We start from the raw sequence: 17328 nt of genomic DNA, 5'->3' as shown, positions 1-17328 counted from the left end.
ACTACAAGACTGCCGAATGACTGAAGAAACGGTGTCAGCAAGATGCTAGAAAACTGTACATTTCTTGTCAATTTCCACCCAATGCTACTTATCTCAACGACGGAAATAAACGCGATAGCTTAATATGTGGGAGAGCGTTGCTATTGTATTGCAATAAGTAGCACTTGAAAGTCAATACCAAATCAAAACTACTTAGCACATTATTTGTAATTGAAAAGGTTTAATGACAAAATATGGTTATGGTTACACTTTAAATAGTAACAAAATAGATGTTTGAGATGATAATAACTTAGACCATTAATTGTACTCAGCATATATGTAAAATGTTACCGGAGTGATAGACAGATAGATAGATAGATAGATAGATAGAGAGAGAGAGAGAGAGAGAGAGAGAGAGAGAGAGAGAGAGAGAGAGAGAGAGAGAGAGAGAGAGAGAGAGAGAGAGTGTGAGTAAATAAGAGAAAAGAGGTAAAGAGAGATAGCCCAAAGAAAGGGACCCAGAGAATAAGAGAACCAGAGCATAAAAGAGACAGAGCAACAGTTACGATCTTCTTTTATCCTTTCCCTTACCATGTGACTTTAACCCAAATGTGAGATGTTCAAACTGACCAATCAGATAATTACAACTTCCCCCATTGTACTAAAGGTGTGACAATTCATAGACCCCCAAAGTACACACATCTAAAGGCTGTTTTATACTTCTGGGTCGGACATACGCCGGAGGCTGTGCGTAGCGCGCGTACCCTTCGGCGATAGACGTGCACCTCTCCAAAAATGTAACAACGCGTCAATTCTACGCGGACGCAAGCGCTGTGATTGCTCTGCTCAAACCGCTTCCTCGGGTTTCACATGCTCCCTCTGCGTGCGTCAACGCGGACAACGACGCAGAAGTATAAATTAAAACCAAAGCGTAGTCTACGGCGTAGAGGCTCCGGCGTAGGTCCGACGCAGAAGTATAAATCAGCCTTTACGCCGTAGCTACGCCGTAGGCTGTGCGTAGCGCGCGTACCCTCCGGCGTACCCTGACGTGCACCTCTCCAAAAATGTAACAACGCGTCTATTCTACGCGGACGCAAGCGCTGTGATTGGTCTGCTCAAACCGCTCCCTCGTGTTTCACATACTCCCTCTGCGTGCGTCAACGCGGACAACGACGCAGAAGTATAAATTAAAACCAAAGCGTAGTCTACGGCGTAGAGGCTCCGGCGTAGGTCCGACGCAGAAGTATAAATCAGCCTTTACGCCGTAGCTACGCCGTAGGCTGTGCGTAGCGCGCGTACCCTCCGGCGTACCCTGACGTGCACCTCTCCAAAAATGTAACAACGCGTCTATTCTACGCGGACGCAAGCGCTGTGATTGGTCTGCTCAAACCGCTCCCTCGTGTTTCACATACTCCCTCTGCGTGCGTCAACGCGGACAACGACGCAGAAGTATAAATTAAAACCAAAGCGTAGTCTACGGCGTAGAGGCTCCGGCGTAGGTCCGACGCAGAAGTATAAATCAGCCTTCACGCACAGCCTAGGGCGTAGCTACGGGGTAAGTTCGACGCAGAAGTATAAAATGGGCTTTAGCCTACAGGCCTTGATCACTATCAGCCCCTCAACTCCAAATGGTCATTGGGGAAAGAGGGGGTGAAAAACAGTAAAGCAAATGTCTTTGTTCATTTCAAATATCTGGGATAATTTTCAATCCTACAAAAGTAAAGGCGAGAACAGACTTGATAGACTTTTATCATTTTTACTGGAATCAGAGAGAGCTCAGTGTTGGCTGATTGATACCTGGGGCTCAATATGTTGACTCATTTATCATACTTTGGGAAATTAAAGGAATAAAAGGTAACATAATACTTGCTTTTTTTCTATTAAGATCCTTTTCAAATTACCTGTTAGTTTCTAACAATTCAAGTTAAGTCAATACTGATAATGTCACTTATTAAAATCCCCTTATTTTTATGCTCACCAAGGCTACATTTATTGAATAAAAAAAAAAAAAAACGTAATACTGTGATATATTACAATTTAAAAAAAATATAATAGATCATAGGTGCCCGTAAAGATATTTATAAGGTTGAAAAAATTAAGCTGAACAACTGTTTTCAACATTGATAATAATAAGAAATGTCTTGAGCACCAAATTTAGCTTTGCCATCACAAGAATAAATCACATTTTAAAATATAACGTTATATATATATATATTAAAAAAAGTAATTTTAAATGGTAATTATATTTCACAATATTACTGTTTAGTGTATTTTCATTAAATAAATGCAGCCTTGATGAGTATAAGAGACTTAAAAAAAATATTCCAAACTTTTGATCATTAGTGTAAAGGCTCAAGGCTACTGTATGTTAAAAGAACTGATCAAAACCTCTTGGAAAAGAGGTATTTGAGGTCAGGTGGTATGATGGTTGCTGTGTTTGAGTGCTCCATGTCGTCTTGTCCTGATCTCCATGTCATCATCCTGTTTGGAAGTTAAAAATCATTAATATTATGATTAATCACACTAAAACATAATAACTAACACATCTTTGCAGTTATTTTACTGTATCAGCTGTATCTGCGGTCTCCTCCTCTTCTTCATCTTCTGTATGCTCACTGTTTTGATTGGACAAATCAAAGTCTGACAGCACTGCATCTTCATCACAGTCTGTCTGGTACTCAGACTCCTCTGTGTGCGAGAGAATTTAAGAAACAACACAAAGATGAGAAAACAACATGGAAAAGGGACATGTGTGAAGATGATGGTCTATTCCTCACCATCCACAATGGCCTGCTTCACTGGCTCTATTCTGGACACTATTTCAGCCAGATCGGTGAAGGAAGCATTGGGACAGGTCACCTGAAGGACAGATAATCAGGAAATGAGTTTGTGAGGAAACAGCCTGATGCTGTGATAAGCCATGCTCATTCAAAGCCCCTTACATTTGTGCTCCTAGATTTGTGGAATTCCTCTTGATGTTGGTCTTTGAGCATCGTCTCCCTCACCCCACTCCGACACCACACGTCAAACACGGTTTTCCCATGCAGGTAGCCAACATCCTGCAACACCAGAAAAGTCATTGCTGCAGTCAAAGCCAAGGCAACAACAGTTTCTATGAGAGAATGACAGGCCACTCACAGCAATCTCATCAAATTTGCCAAAATCCAATGTGCCATAGCGATCTATGGGTGGTCGAAGGTACTCGCAGTAGTCACAGTCTTTTACCAGCTCCAGTTGACGCACAGAACACACGTAGGCCAGACGGGTCTGAATCTCAGCCATGTTCAGCACCTAGAGGATAAGAAGTCATGAATATCAAAAAATTCATTTTTTTTTTTGATGAAATAAAATCTATGTCCAATGAATGCAAGAAGTAAAGTAATGAAGGGAATCACTCTTTTTTAATTTATGAGGGTTTAAAAAAAGGAAACCTTTTCTGATATATATATATATATATACAGTATATATATATATATATATATATATATATATATATATATATATATATATATATATATTCCTTTTCTTTCTTTTTTTATGACTGATATGTATACATAGAGAGGTTTTAGGATTTTCCAAACTTTTGGTAAGAATGCATCACTTCTAATCAATGCAATTGGAGGAAACGCAATAAGATATCTGACCTTCACTCTTTCTGTCAGCGGGTTCAAGCGTTTCCATAGCAGCCACCATCCAGATAAAGAGTCTCCATAGTTGGTCAGATCTGTCTCATCCTGACTACCAACATCAACGGCAATCACCATCTTGGCACCCAAGGAGCGAGCTGTGTCAGCTTTACAGATATTTATACTGTTAATGTTTAAAATATCTTAATGGTTTATAGTCAACACGTAGCTGTTTACAGTCAGGCAATAAGATAAATGATAAACCACATGAGATTTGCTATAGTATATAGTATATATGGCTCTATGGGAGTATGCAAGCAGGTAAAGTTTGCATATGTAATTCCTATAATAAACTGTAATTTTGCAATTGGCATCTCAGTTTTGCAATGTAAGAGAACAATAGGACACTTAACCAGGTAGGTTATTGATGTAGCCTCCATCCATGAGCAAGTGCCCATCTTTAGGGTCACATAAAGGGGGAAGATATCCAGAGAGAGACATACTGGCACGAACATACCTCCACAGAGAGCCTAAAAAAAGAGTGTACATGCTCAAATCTGTCACAAAAGATGAGATGGAGATGACAAGTTACAGAGAAAAAGTAGTAACCATAAGTGTGCACTCTCATGGAGGAGGCAGTGATGTCTGTGGTGATGTTGAAATACGGGATCCAAAGGTCCTATCGTAAAAAAAGAGATATGCACAAAGTTTAGACTTATTTAAGAGTATGATGTTTATATACTTTTTTATAATAGCTTGTATTGTGCAGTGGCAATTGCCAATAAATTGAACCTCAATCTGTTTGTCCTGGAAGACTGCACTAATGCTGGAGTTAAACGATGCCCCAGTAAACATGGATGTCACTGGGTAGGTCAAGTCTGTGATCTTCCTAAATATGGATCCAAAATTCTATTGTGGACATAAAAAAAAAGAAATCTCAATGACGACTCTACATGTATGAATGTTAGTGTTCAGTGCTTAGATGTCTCACCATGGCCCACTGGCGTGCCCTGACAGTCATACGACTGACGCTTCGCTCTTCAGCATAGAGCGCTCCTATCAAGGAACCGATGGAGGTGCCGCCAATCAGATCTACAGGGATCCCCGCCTCACTTAATGCCCGAATGATGCCCACCTGAGAGCAGCCTCTGTGGGTATAGTGTGGTTTCATATTCACACATGAGCTTAGAGTTCTTACTAGTGCATTGTGTGATATTAGTATCTTTTTATAAAGCATTTTAAAGGTAAAGTGAGAATTCTTTCCATCTCTCATCCCAGTTTAATGTGTAAAAACAACTAACAGTCAGGAATTTTTAGGTTGATTTCATCAAAGAGTTTGGAACACTGGTCCAGTGATTCTTGACTGATAAATGGCAGAGAAGGCAGAGCAAAAGAGGTGACAGGAGGATTTGGGAAACCTATTATTATTATTCTTCAATTAAACACTTCACCTTTAAACATACTTCATATGTAAACAAAGTCTATATAAAAAGATTTAAAAAGTCAAGATGACAAGCATATATGGTCACAGAAACACAATTATTTATAACATGATATTCATATAATTCCAGTAACAGAATTACACAATTAAAATTAAGTTAGCGCTTTGTGAAAGTAGATTAGACAGATTACACATTTTATGCCCCCTTATATATCATGTTTTGACCCACCTTTAAAAAGTCGCTGATTATGACTGAGAGCAGGCAGGGACAGAGAGTAGACAAAGAGTCGCTATCATCGAGAGACATGCTGAGGATGTGAACCCCAAAACATCACTAATGGGTTAGAAATTACTATATTACGATTAGTTGATGGGCACAAAAAATACAAGACACTTGTAATAGTGCAAAGGATAAATACTTCAAGAGACCACTAAACTACAATGATTGAATAAGTACGGGAAAAATCAGTCAATGTTCCACTAATATCAACATGCTTTTACTAGATCATTCAAGTGATAAATGTTGTTGGCACCAGGCCAGGTGGATTGAGGAGGAACAGAATTATTGGTAATAAAGAGGAAGACAGATCCGTACCTGGCTCCACCTCCTCCCAACACCAGAGCGATAGCATTTCCTGTCAGGATCCGAGCCAGACGCGAGAAGTCAGAATGCCGGTCGGGAGGCTTCTCAAATACACGCTGATACATCTCTCTCTGACAGGATGGGAGGAAAGTGGGAGTTTGCATGGATAAAAGATGATTATATTAGACACAGAAAATGATTTGAAGAATGTTCATGTTACATTAAATTAAATTTGATGGGGACCAGGGTCTGTATTTCAGAAACTTCATATCTTGATTACTGACTTAAGATTTGAAAAGTTCTACTTCCTCAGTGAAGTTACTAAACAGATAGGATAGGATTCTGAGATAACATGTTTCTATAAACCCTTAGGTGCTGTCAAGTTCAAAAAAGGGTGGAAATCACCATAAAATAGTCACAATAGTAATGTGCCATGTTCTAAATCTTCTGAAGCCATATGAAAACTGTGCTTAAACCGTGTAAAATTCACTGCAAATCTTGTTTTAAAATCTTGCTTGACAGTGGTGGTCCACATTACCTGCTTTCATTAGGAAAACTCCTTCCTTTTATTATTTTAAGAAATTGCTTCAAAAACACCTTTTTAATAGCTTTTTAATTTATTCTTAGAATGAATGTACCATGTATTATGTATTGTTTTGCTTGTTTTATGTGTTTGAGAATAAAAAAGGTGCATTAGTAATACATGTATTTTTATTGTTATTAGCTATCATTGTCTGGAAATCATGCATTCTGCTATTCAAAAACAGAAAAAGAAGAAGAAAAAGTCATACAGGTTTGGAAGAACTTAAAGGTGAGAAAATGTTAAGAATTTTTGTGTGAACTATTATTCCTTGGCGGCCCTTGAATAGACTGGCCATCCATCCAAGGTGTTTCCCTGCCTATGGCCTGAGACTCTTGATATAGGCATTCACATTTGCTAAAACAATAATAATGTTAACACTGGTACCAGTTTGGGTAGACTCCTCCTGGAGAAGACCCTGTGGGGACATGACAGATGAAGATGTCTAGAGATCCAGCTGCGCATGTTGAGCCATTCTGCGGTTCCTCTGGGTGGAGGCCCGTCCTCACGGTGCAAAAGGACCAGCTGCTTCTGAGCTCTCACGGCACTGCTCTCCAGCATACGCTCCAGCTGATGCCACAAACAAAGCCGAAAAGCTCAGTTTACCAAATAATTTCATAGAAATGCATGTGCAGAAATTAAATTAATTCATTTAATCATTTTGGCCCTTGTGAGGCAATCCCCTCTGTGTGAAATGAATAGTTAGACTACTGATATGACTGGATTTGCATGCTTAAAATACTCTTCTAAAGTAGTCTTTATATCTTTATATACAAAACCTTTTTAATGACAATTCACCTCTCCCACAGTGGGCTCCTGTTCCCCCAGACCCACGATGATGATGCAGTCCGCCTGTCGGATGCAACGTTGAGTCCAAGGAGTCAGAGAACTGTCAGACTGATACAGAACAATCCGGTGGATGTCCTCTTGTTGACCCAACCAGCTTGACAAACGGTACTCATGAACACTGAAAAGGAAATGATAAAGTACTGTATATGAACAGTAAATCACAGGAAACAAAAAGACAACGTCTGACTAATGACACTAGAAAAAAACTACACTACATCTCAATTTGCATACTATCCGTCTGCAATATTAGAATTAGTGTGCCCCAAATCATAGTGCATTGAAAATAGCGTGTCAAAGATGCCTTGATGATATTTCCAGTGGGTTTCAGTGAACCTAAGAGTTAAGTAGGCCATATTAATGATTTTTAAGGTAATGAATTTAGTAAGATGTTAACACCTACATGCAAATGCACATGTTACAATGGAGTCTGTAAAATCAAGATGGCATACTGTTTTATACATACTTAAAAGTAAGTTTTCCATTACCAGTGAGGTACACACTTTTAGTGCATAGTATGCAAGTACTGTATGCAACTCTCACCTGTCCAAGGCTGCAACACCTAGATGCTGTCTGATGATGTCACTGGTTAGAAGCAAAGTGGGACCTAATAAAAACAAAATGTAGATAGTTAAGACTTAGTATCAGGTTAGTTTTGAGTCAAATTAAAGAGAGAAAAGAGACTAATAGCTGACCAATAGCACTGAGAGCATGCTGCAGCTCCAGTGTGAAGGCAGTCAAAGGCACTTCCTCAGAAACAGGCAGAATGGTGACCGTTGACAGATTAGCGGCTAGGTTACCTGCTTCCCACTTATTGGTTGGGGTGTGAAAACCCAGGCTATGCACTGTGGAGATCATTAATTTTCATCAGGAAAAATACAAAACGCAAACACACACAAATGTTTCACAAACACACACCTGATAGTGGATCATTCACTTGCTGCATGTTACCCAAGATTTTCTGCCCAAGAAGATGAATCAGACGAGTTACAACCTATGAAAGAGTGTAACATGTTAATATATATATGCAATATAATATCATGAGATGTGTTAATGAGTGTATGCTCTAACCTGAGGGTATTTCCTCTTAATAGAGTTGAGAGCTCCCTCAGGCAGTTTGGCCAGTTCAGAGTCTCGGACCGCATGGACTGTAGTGGCTCTGTTCAAATGAGTCAAAGTTTCCACCTAACACAAACACACATATTTTTAATAGCTGGAAACTGCCGCAGCATTTGTTAAAAGAACCTACAAAAGGATTCAAAATGATTTTCTTTACTGTAATGAAATTCTTAGTAAAGCCTTTATAAATAGTCAACAGCCTATTACTTGCTATTGAAACTATGTAGAAGGTGGTATTACAAGGAGAGGAAATTCTTATTCTAAAGAGCATTTCATTGGATAAGTATGTATATATATATATATAATAAAAATGTACTCTGTCAACTTTTAAAAGTACACTAGCCCAGAAACAAAAACTCCAGTTCTAGAAAACTACATACATGCATATATATATATATATATCACCACTCACCACACCAATGAGGTCTCCCCGTCCATACTCTCCAGCAAGCTCTTTTTTCCCATCATCCTTCATGATGACAGAGCGTAAGCGGCCATTCAGAACAATGAAAGTGCTGTCTGACTTATCACCTTGTCTGAGAAAGACAAAAAAGAAACATTAATGTATTACATGCAGTAATACATGCATTCACAGGTTATTATTCACATCAAAGAGCAGAGCAGTGACCTGAGATATATAGATTTGGAACTGAGAGATTGTATAGGAAAAGTGTGCTTACCTATAGACAGCCCGTCCGGCTTCCAGTGCCATCCAGTCCAGGGCAAAGTCAATCTGTCGGACAAAGGAGGAGACCCTCCGTACCACCGTGTGAGCTACATGTAACACCATTCGAGGCTCGGCACGCATTATCCTAGAGTATAAGTTGTACAGTTGACATGTTAATAGGGTTCTGATATGCTGTGCTTAATTTGATACAATTTTACAGAAAAAGTTTCTCTTATATACTTATCTTTTTTATTTAAATTCATTGATTTTTTCTATAATTATTTTTATTATAATTTTTGATTTATGACCAACAAAAAAAACCTAAAGGTGAGTAAATATGTTGAAAAAAAACAACACTAATAAAAACTAAGAAGGTTTTGATAAACCAAAAGAAAACAAGGGGAAAAAAGGCCTCCATGCTTGGTATGTGTGCTTTATTTTCAGAAGCAATTTTATTAATAGCTTGAGTTGTTACTCACTATATAACTGCTAAAAAGTATAAAATTATCATTTTCCCCTATTTTAAACAGTTGAGGCGTGCATAATCATCTTGAATTTCCTCACAGCAGGCAGAGGGTACATTTGCTAGAATTTTCAATTGCCTTAAGTGAAATTTGGTGCACATCATCACATACTCATAGAAGTGTGCTTTGGAGATAGACAGGAAGCAGCAGTCCCGGTGGGCACGCACAGAAAAGATGAGAGGCTCTCCTGTGAGAACAGCCAGGTGGCCCACCATCTCTCCAGGGTGAGTCACAAAAAGACATGTTTCATCTTCTCTGTCAATCTGTCTCTGGTACACATGAAGAGCTCCTGAGATGACAAACAGCACGCTCACATCCTGTCACAGAGACAAAGTAGAAATGGATTCACATGTGAATTGAAATTGATAATTACAGAAGAGTCAAAGTGACAGGTAACTTCTTACCTGGTCTCCCTCACTTGCAACCACAGACCCCGCCTTAACTTGTCTCAGAGTCACCCTATCTTCCAGAAGACTGGAGTCCTGGAGCACAAAAATATTTTTATTCTACTGTGGCAAAATACCAAATAGTAATTAAACTTCTCACTTTAGTAGAACAATATAATTAATGTGGCCTGACCTGAAGCTGTATAATCTTGAGCAAGTCCTTCTTTGCTGCTTGAAAAATGGCATTAACTTTACAGTGGTGAATGTGGCTGGAGTGACCCCCAGTGTCTGAGTAGTGAAACACAGCTGAAGGAGAATGTTGCAGAGTCACCGACTTCTTCCGAATAGACTTCAGACAGGAGGAAAGATTAACACACACATGCAATGTACAGAATAAGAACAAATATACAAAATAAAACAGTTTATGGCATAACAGTCTTCTTTGAATTTGTGATAGAATGATGCCTAGGTACCTTATGAATGACAATAGGACTTGAAGGGGCATTCTCTTTTGCAATGCTTGTTCTGTCAAAGGCCATTTTGTGGTCAGCAGACCCAGCTGTAGGATAAACACACATTACCACACTCAAACATGTTCATTATGAATGTATTGATGCATGATATTTGGGGACCAAGTTACTATTGGGTATTTTGTAAAAGATGCATGGTGGAACACTACCATGTGCACTATCAAAAGGGGTTGACAGTGAGCGAGACTTCCTGAATAAAGTGGTTGGACTTTCTGAACGAATGGGTTTACCACCATCTGAAAACAAAAGAGCAAGTAAGACCCACAGGCTGTCTAATAACTTTTATTAATATTTTTTCCTTTTATTATTAGGGTAATAATTGGAAAATTTGAACAAAATTTTACTGGAAAGCAATTCACCACAAAAAGTCTGCAGTCCGCATGTGTAAATGATTCTTAGCAAATATTTGGATTTAACTGTATGTCTAAGTAAACACATCATACCCTCTCCTCTGTATATCTGACTTGTGTCATTGTAATGGTCAAAGGACCTCTGTGGGATTTTGTCAGACACTTCCTCAATCGTTTGTGATTGTCTGTGTAGTCCTTTGCCTGGATTGACCTCTCCTACAACACCAACCACTGACACCAGTGGAACAGCTTGACTTTCCTACATGATGTGACAGAAATAGACTATTCAACATATGTACTGTAATAAAAATACATATTTTCCAAAAGCAGAACGTGATTTATAGGTAAACTAACCGGATTGAAAAGTTCGGTGGTCAGGCCCAGATAGTTGTGAAGGGCAAGAAAGGTAACTCTCTGAAGTCGCACCATGATAATCTGAAAAAAAAACAACAACAAAAAACAAACAAACAACTATTAACAAAAAATATCGTCCTGTCATACGTAAAATAAACAAGTATTTCTAACAACTGATTTGACTGGAGTCTCGTTTTGTCTTTTTTATAAAAATACTGAAGTAATGGCTGCTGAAAATTCAGTTTTTTCCATCACAGGAATAAATTACATTTTAAAACATAAACGTTTAAAACAATATTACTGTTTTTAATTTATATTTGATAAAAATGCAGCCTTTGTGGGCATAAGAGGCTCCTTTCAAAACCTTTTTTTTTAAGTTACAACCACCACTTTTGAGGGTAGTGTATATTAGAATTTAGATTATACCTGAACAACTCTGACTAGGGTCTCTGGGTATTTTTCGAAGACGGACTGGAAAGCCTGTGCAGGGAGGCGGAGAACAGTAGTTGGGGCTGCTGCTCTGGCTGAGACGGTTTTGTAGGGTGCTGGATATCCCTGTGGAATCCGGGTTTAAAATGTGAGACATAATTTAAAACTTCAGTGGGCATGAAAACAGGGCATATTACAAACATTTGCATATCAGAGTGGGTAAAAAAGAGGCCAGATGGGTTTTACAGTGATGACATCAAGGATGCTGAGAAGACTGTGAACGCTGTCTCCAGGCAAAACGTGCTTCACCACAACCTCAGTCCCATCCTGAGTCAGAGAAAGAAAAATACACTTAGACATAAATTGGTACATCTCTATAATAGGCAGAACACAACCCTGTTTTCAGTAGGACAGATTAAAAACAGGTATATTGAGACCGTTTGGCTCTTACACTCTCATGGATGCACAGGTCGAGACGCCCATCCTGCACTACAAAGATGCTGTCATCGATGTCACCTGGGCGGAATAATCCTTCGCCTTGCTGCAGCTGCACAAACACCATATGTCGACACAGTTCCAGGAACAGAGGCTTCTCAAAATGACCCAGAACCCTGAGAAACAGAACATATCACAACTCATTAGGTGACGAACAACATTGCCAGATCATTAGACCTTGGATTCTGTGCACTGTTTATTATGGAAAAGAATCGATAGCTGTAAGATGAAAAGACAAAGTACCAACCTCACATTTTTCAGCATATACAGGACTTCAGAGGGCAGGTGAGAGCTCTGCATGTCAAATTCAGTCAGATCTGCTTCCAAGAGGGAAGGAGGAGGTTCTTTCGGTTGAAGGGTTGGTGGCTCCTTTCGGATACGCAGAATTCTGATCAAGAGATGGATAGGATGTTAAGATGCTTTGGTAGACACGATTTGTTTAAAATTTGTGTTCGTTCTTCATCTGTGACTTTTCACATACTTGCGAGCTATTGATAGAACTTTTGTTCTTTTTCTGGTTCGCTTTTGAGATACTGGATCTGAGGTGGGTGGTGAGGACAAGGTCTGGACCTGAATGGCCACAAATAACAACACTGCAATTTAAAAATCTTCACATAACTATCATGTTAACCATGGTTTTGTTGAAAGTAACACACTGGGAAGTTCTGGTACCTTCCTCATTATCTTCCTGCCATAAAACAGCACTTTGTCTCTTTTTCTGAAACGATATTTAGGACCTTCAGTTTGCTCTTCTCCTGGAAAATCAAAAGTAAAACAGTTGGTTAAACACTCTCAAAAAATACTCAAAATATGAGGCATTATAAGAACTGTCTATTTCACATTTTTCACACAACTACATGCTATCTGTCTACATTGTGCTTATTAAAACAAGAATAAACCTAGTTGTGAAAACACCCTAAATCGTAAATGATCACACACTCACCAGCCTTGTATCTTCTGTGCAGAAAAAAGGTAACAATACTGATAAGGGAAACTGCAACAGCAGCTCCAATCAACACACCAGTCCACTGTATTATGAAATGGGCACAAAAAATGAATAAACTTTGTCTGCAAGACAAACATGATGGACTATTGATTCAATAAAACATGTGGAATTGTTATATACCATGGTGGTCTGCAACTGATCCTCTATGAAGTTCTGCACCCGAGCTTTGATTTCACTCCCAGATGGCAGCACTGCCTAGAATCCACAGAAATGCAACCAAAATCATGAATATAAACGACACCTTACAGGAAAAGAGAGCCAGAGCAACTACAACGCAAAGGCAAAACGGCTAACATAAAGGTTACTGGTTCAATCTCAAGTGAGGTTGATCTGGGAAATGTGGAGTCATCAGATCAGTCTTGCCCAATCATTGTTTCATTGAGTAAATCACAAGACTAATGCTTTGGGACAAAGTCCAGTTTAATCTAATGGTGTTCCCTTTAAATAGTTTACTGCAAGTGACGTTAGTAGTATAAACAGCATGGCTTTATTTGTGTATTTTTCATTTAATTATTTACAGACACTCACTGATACACGTGTTAGCTATTAGTTTAAAATCAAAATCAAAAATCGGTCTTACCGGCAATATACTGCATGTATCATCTTGTTCTTTCTCATCCATATCTTCCAGAGACGAGACAACAGAAATAAACACATTTGACACAAATTTCAAATCTAATTTCATAATAACTCACAATGTTCTTAAAATATGCAATACCCATTTAAGGGACATTAAAGCAATCTCTTTGTATGTACATGCTTAACCCTCAGGGACCCACGATTAATTACAAGGTTAAAATACTTGACATTATACCTATTTCTACTAAATATGGGTTAAAATGTCATACAAAAGCAGCTCACGTTGCAAAATATGTCATAGCAACAAGTGTGACTGGAAAAATATGCAATTTGATTCTAGCCTGTTGAAAATGGCAGTGGTAGGGATTTTGCCAAAAAGACCTGCAAGAACCTGAGTCAGGGAACCATCTGACACTGCAATCTGACACCATGTGATGTGATTTATGAGACCTTCTACCAGGAGGAAAAGTCAAACACTCAACGCAAAGTGAAGGTGAAGCGAAAACTTAAATTTGAAGTGTGTTGCACCGAAAGGAAGAATATTGTAAATGAGAGTTTTGTTGGTTCAGGAGGAGCTGCATGACGGACGGAGGTGGCTCTGGGTCAGAGGTAAACTCAGTTGTGTTGTTTAACGTTACACTCAAGCCGCGGCTGTAAACACGCACTTGTAATCAAATAACGTTACCTTGCCAATCAGTGTAACTGACAAGATTGTAAAAACATTATTTCATTGTATAACGCGGAGATCCAGCGTGCAAATAATGTCCATGAATAAATGAAAAATACCTTTTGAACGGCGTTTCCAAACTCTGTTTTTGTCACTCAATGTACTTTAGAGTCTCCCAGGGATTCCATTCACTATGTCAGTCCTCCCAGTGAATACACGTGTTGCCAGATCCTGTAAGAAAAACAATCTTCCCGGGCTGATTCAATTTGCTCAAAATGAGCCTCATTTTTGGATTTGGATTATCAAGAAAGGATTGCTTAATTTCATTGATCAGATGTTCTCTAGCGTAAACCTAAGACATACATTTTGTTTAACTGCAACTTGCTGCAAAGTAATGCCTTAAAAAAAAAAAAAAAAAAAAAAAAAAAAAGATTACAGTCATTACAGGAGTTTCGGACCTTTGTCACAAAAAGTCGACGCACACACTTTTAATAATTGAAACTTTGGTTTTTAATGCTAAAAGTTCATTATAAAACATAATCTAGTATTTGTCAATAAAAAAGCTACTATTATATTTTAAAAAGTAAAGTAAGAAGTCCTCTAAAAAGAACAATATATATATATATATATATATATATATATGTAAATAGTTTTATTATTATTATTATATCACATATTTTAGTAGTTATCATAAATTTGGTATCATTTGAAAGCTTACGAACTCAGAATTCATCCTGTGAAAACCGTTTTGAAATTGGAAGTTGCATTACCATAGAAACTGTATTTTTTTATTAGGCCCCTCCCCTTTTGGGCATCATCTTTCATCATTTATTATCAAAACCTTTTCTAATATTGACAAAACACATATTGTCAGAAAGGTCTGAGTCTCAAGATTCCATATTTAGTGACAGAAGTGATATTTGGATAGAAATTTATGAATTTGTTACAGCAGATTGCATACAATTAAATTCATTGGAATGCAAAGGCACCCGGTGGCTATTTTTGGTACTACGCCTAAACAAAATCTCATGGGAACTTAAATTTTTGTGATATCAACTTGAAATTTGGAACACAACTTGGTTAGATATATAGACTTCATTTTGTAGTAATTTTATAGTAAAAAATGTTTTGTAAAATATTTATTTTATATTTAAAAAATATATATTAATAAAGTATATTTGATTTACTGTAAATTATAACTTCCATAACTTTTTCATACTTTAATTTATTGAAGTGCTTTCACTTCAGTAATAATCTGCTGAATGTTTTCTTTAAAACAAGACCAAATTTAGGTCTGTATTCCAAGCATTCTTGAATTACAACCATTTAAGTTTGTATAGTGCATTTTAATGTCAATTATCAAAAGGGGGGTGACAGCTAAGGGGTTAAGAAACAAACTATGCAAGCAATAATATATCTGCAGCATGTGACCTACTCATGGACTGACTGTAGAACATTTATCACAGTTTATGAGAAAACAAGCCCAAGTATTTTATAACAAGCGGACATGGCAACACTGCCGAGGACAGACGAAGAGCCTCTAATCAATATTCGCTCCTCCTATTGGCTGTCTTCGTTCTGATCTGACCAATTACAGTTGATTTCTTTACTACGCATAACGTGGCAATAGAGTGATCTTCTTGAAAGCACAGTAGCACACCGTCCAAGGTGAGTGTGGGTCTTTTTAATGATCTCTATGATATTTAACATTATTCTTCATATGTGACCAGCGACGTTTTATTTATGAAAAGTGAATGCAGTGAACGATTTCAACTACACAACGGTACAGCATTTATTTAACTTAAATGCAGTGAGACGACCTTCAAAAAGATTAAATTGTTGTTCATTTTGTTGTCATTCTTCCTTACTATACAAAATACATAATTTATTAAAGATTACCGTTATTATGGTGGTGCTCCACCAACATACAGCACATGGAGCATCACCTGCTCTGCTCGTATTATTCTGTAGCAGCTAGTTTCTGCCCAAACAACACAATTACCACCGTTTTTTTACAACTGTAAAATCATAGTCAATGTTAATAGGATCTCACTAGAACAATACGAAGGATTGCTTGATACGGCACATGGGTGCCATAAATGCATTTTCATTGAAGTTACAGTAATTCAATTACAGAAATGTTATGAAATTGTTTAAAATACCATTACATTTACTGAAACAATGTTATGAGATTGTTTAAAATATATTTAAATTAAATGATGTTATGGAGTTGTTTAAAATGTAATTAAAATAAATTGATTTTGATACAGGTTTTGCTGCAGATAAATCACTCTTAAATGGGGGTGCTGTCAGCGCTGACGCGGGGGCTCGTGAGAGGAGCTGACAGAATGGCGGAGTTCACGAGCAAGCGTGGGCCCAGGACATTCTACAAAAGCAGAGGCGCAAGACCCACTGGAGTCCTGACCTCAAGCAGAAAGTTCATACCTATACAGGCCATGGTACCAGAGTTTGTGGTGCCTAACCTGGAAGGATTTAGCCTGAAACCTTACGTGTCATACAAGACCCCAGCAGGGACAGAAGAGCCCATGACTCCAGAGAAGCTCTTCAGTCAGGTGGTGGCCCCACAGATCGAAAGAGACATTGAGGAAGGGGTTTTCAACGTGGACAATCTTGAGAAATACGGATTGGAGAAAACACAAGAGGGGAAGCTGTTCAAGCTGTATCCCAAGAACTTTGTTCGTTAGATGGGCTTTGTGTTTCAGTGATTTGCAATGGACTGTAAACAAACAGGTTATGTTTTGTTAGAATTTTCAGTGAACAGACATCATCTAAGATTAAAACCATTTCATACTTGACTCTTTATTAGGAAATTATTTAAAAACTACTGGAATAAAAAATGCCAAACCCTTAGCAAAACCGATTCATTGCCATTGAATAATTCCTTAGAGCAGGGGGGTTTAAACTGGGGTCGAGGGGGCCACATAGAAGTGCTAGGGGCTCCGTGGAAATGTTTACAGAAAAGGTGTTAAAAAAATACAATAAAAAAATAGATATAAAAGAATAAACACAAGTTAGAGTAAATAAATACATTATAAATAACTGAATAAATAATAGATTAAAAATAAGTGAATAAATACAGTACTGTAATGATTAGGAAAAGAAAATGTAGCAATGTAACTTAAAGTATTTGCCAAATAATATTTTTG

The 17328-nt window shown here is 38.0% G+C and overlaps 2 protein-coding genes across 3 annotated transcripts; one reads left to right on the top strand and one right to left on the bottom strand.

The window, feature by feature from the left end:
- Positions 1 to 2136: 2136 nt before the first annotated feature.
- On the bottom strand, positions 2137 to 14368 carry pnpla7b (patatin-like phospholipase domain containing 7b). Its single transcript, XM_077241050.1, has 36 exons — positions 14281 to 14368; positions 13496 to 13539; positions 13036 to 13110; positions 12853 to 12937; positions 12582 to 12664; positions 12391 to 12479; positions 12157 to 12297; positions 11866 to 12025; positions 11661 to 11741; positions 11412 to 11540; positions 10986 to 11066; positions 10725 to 10890; positions 10431 to 10517; positions 10225 to 10310; positions 9945 to 10100; positions 9770 to 9847; positions 9477 to 9682; positions 8855 to 8986; positions 8587 to 8710; positions 8127 to 8240; positions 7974 to 8049; positions 7751 to 7900; positions 7599 to 7662; positions 7008 to 7176; positions 6597 to 6779; positions 5642 to 5760; positions 4597 to 4753; positions 4398 to 4514; positions 4215 to 4284; positions 4019 to 4135; positions 3624 to 3772; positions 3118 to 3270; positions 2922 to 3038; positions 2757 to 2838; positions 2543 to 2667; positions 2137 to 2460 (listed from the first exon to the last, which is right to left on the bottom strand). Exons 2-36 carry the CDS (start codon positions 13535 to 13537, stop codon positions 2392 to 2394), a joined length of 4032 nt encoding a protein of 1343 aa, XP_077097165.1. The 5' UTR covers positions 13538 to 13539; positions 14281 to 14368; the 3' UTR covers positions 2137 to 2391.
- Positions 13965 to 17038, top strand: mrpl41 (mitochondrial ribosomal protein L41). Of its 2 annotated transcripts, none has more exons than XM_077241054.1 (2): positions 13965 to 14103; positions 16432 to 17038. In XM_077241054.1, exon 2 carries the CDS (start codon positions 16459 to 16461, stop codon positions 16864 to 16866), a length of 408 nt encoding a protein of 135 aa, XP_077097169.1. In that variant the 5' UTR covers positions 13965 to 14103; positions 16432 to 16458; the 3' UTR covers positions 16867 to 17038. The 2 variants fall into 2 exon arrangements, with proteins under 2 accessions (XP_077097169.1, XP_077097168.1); XM_077241053.1 differs by lacking the exon at positions 13965 to 14103 and adding an exon at positions 15720 to 15829.
- The last annotated feature ends 290 nt before the right edge of the window (positions 17039 to 17328 follow it).

The sequence above is a fragment of the Siphateles boraxobius genome, unplaced genomic scaffold, assembly GCF_051911475.1.
Source record: "Siphateles boraxobius isolate OS27281-9 unplaced genomic scaffold, OSU_SipBor_1 24, whole genome shotgun sequence".
Taxonomy (NCBI): Eukaryota; Metazoa; Chordata; class Actinopteri; order Cypriniformes; family Leuciscidae; genus Siphateles; species Siphateles boraxobius.
Note: the sequence above shows the minus strand (reverse complement) of the source record. Positions and strands in the feature narration are given on the sequence as shown.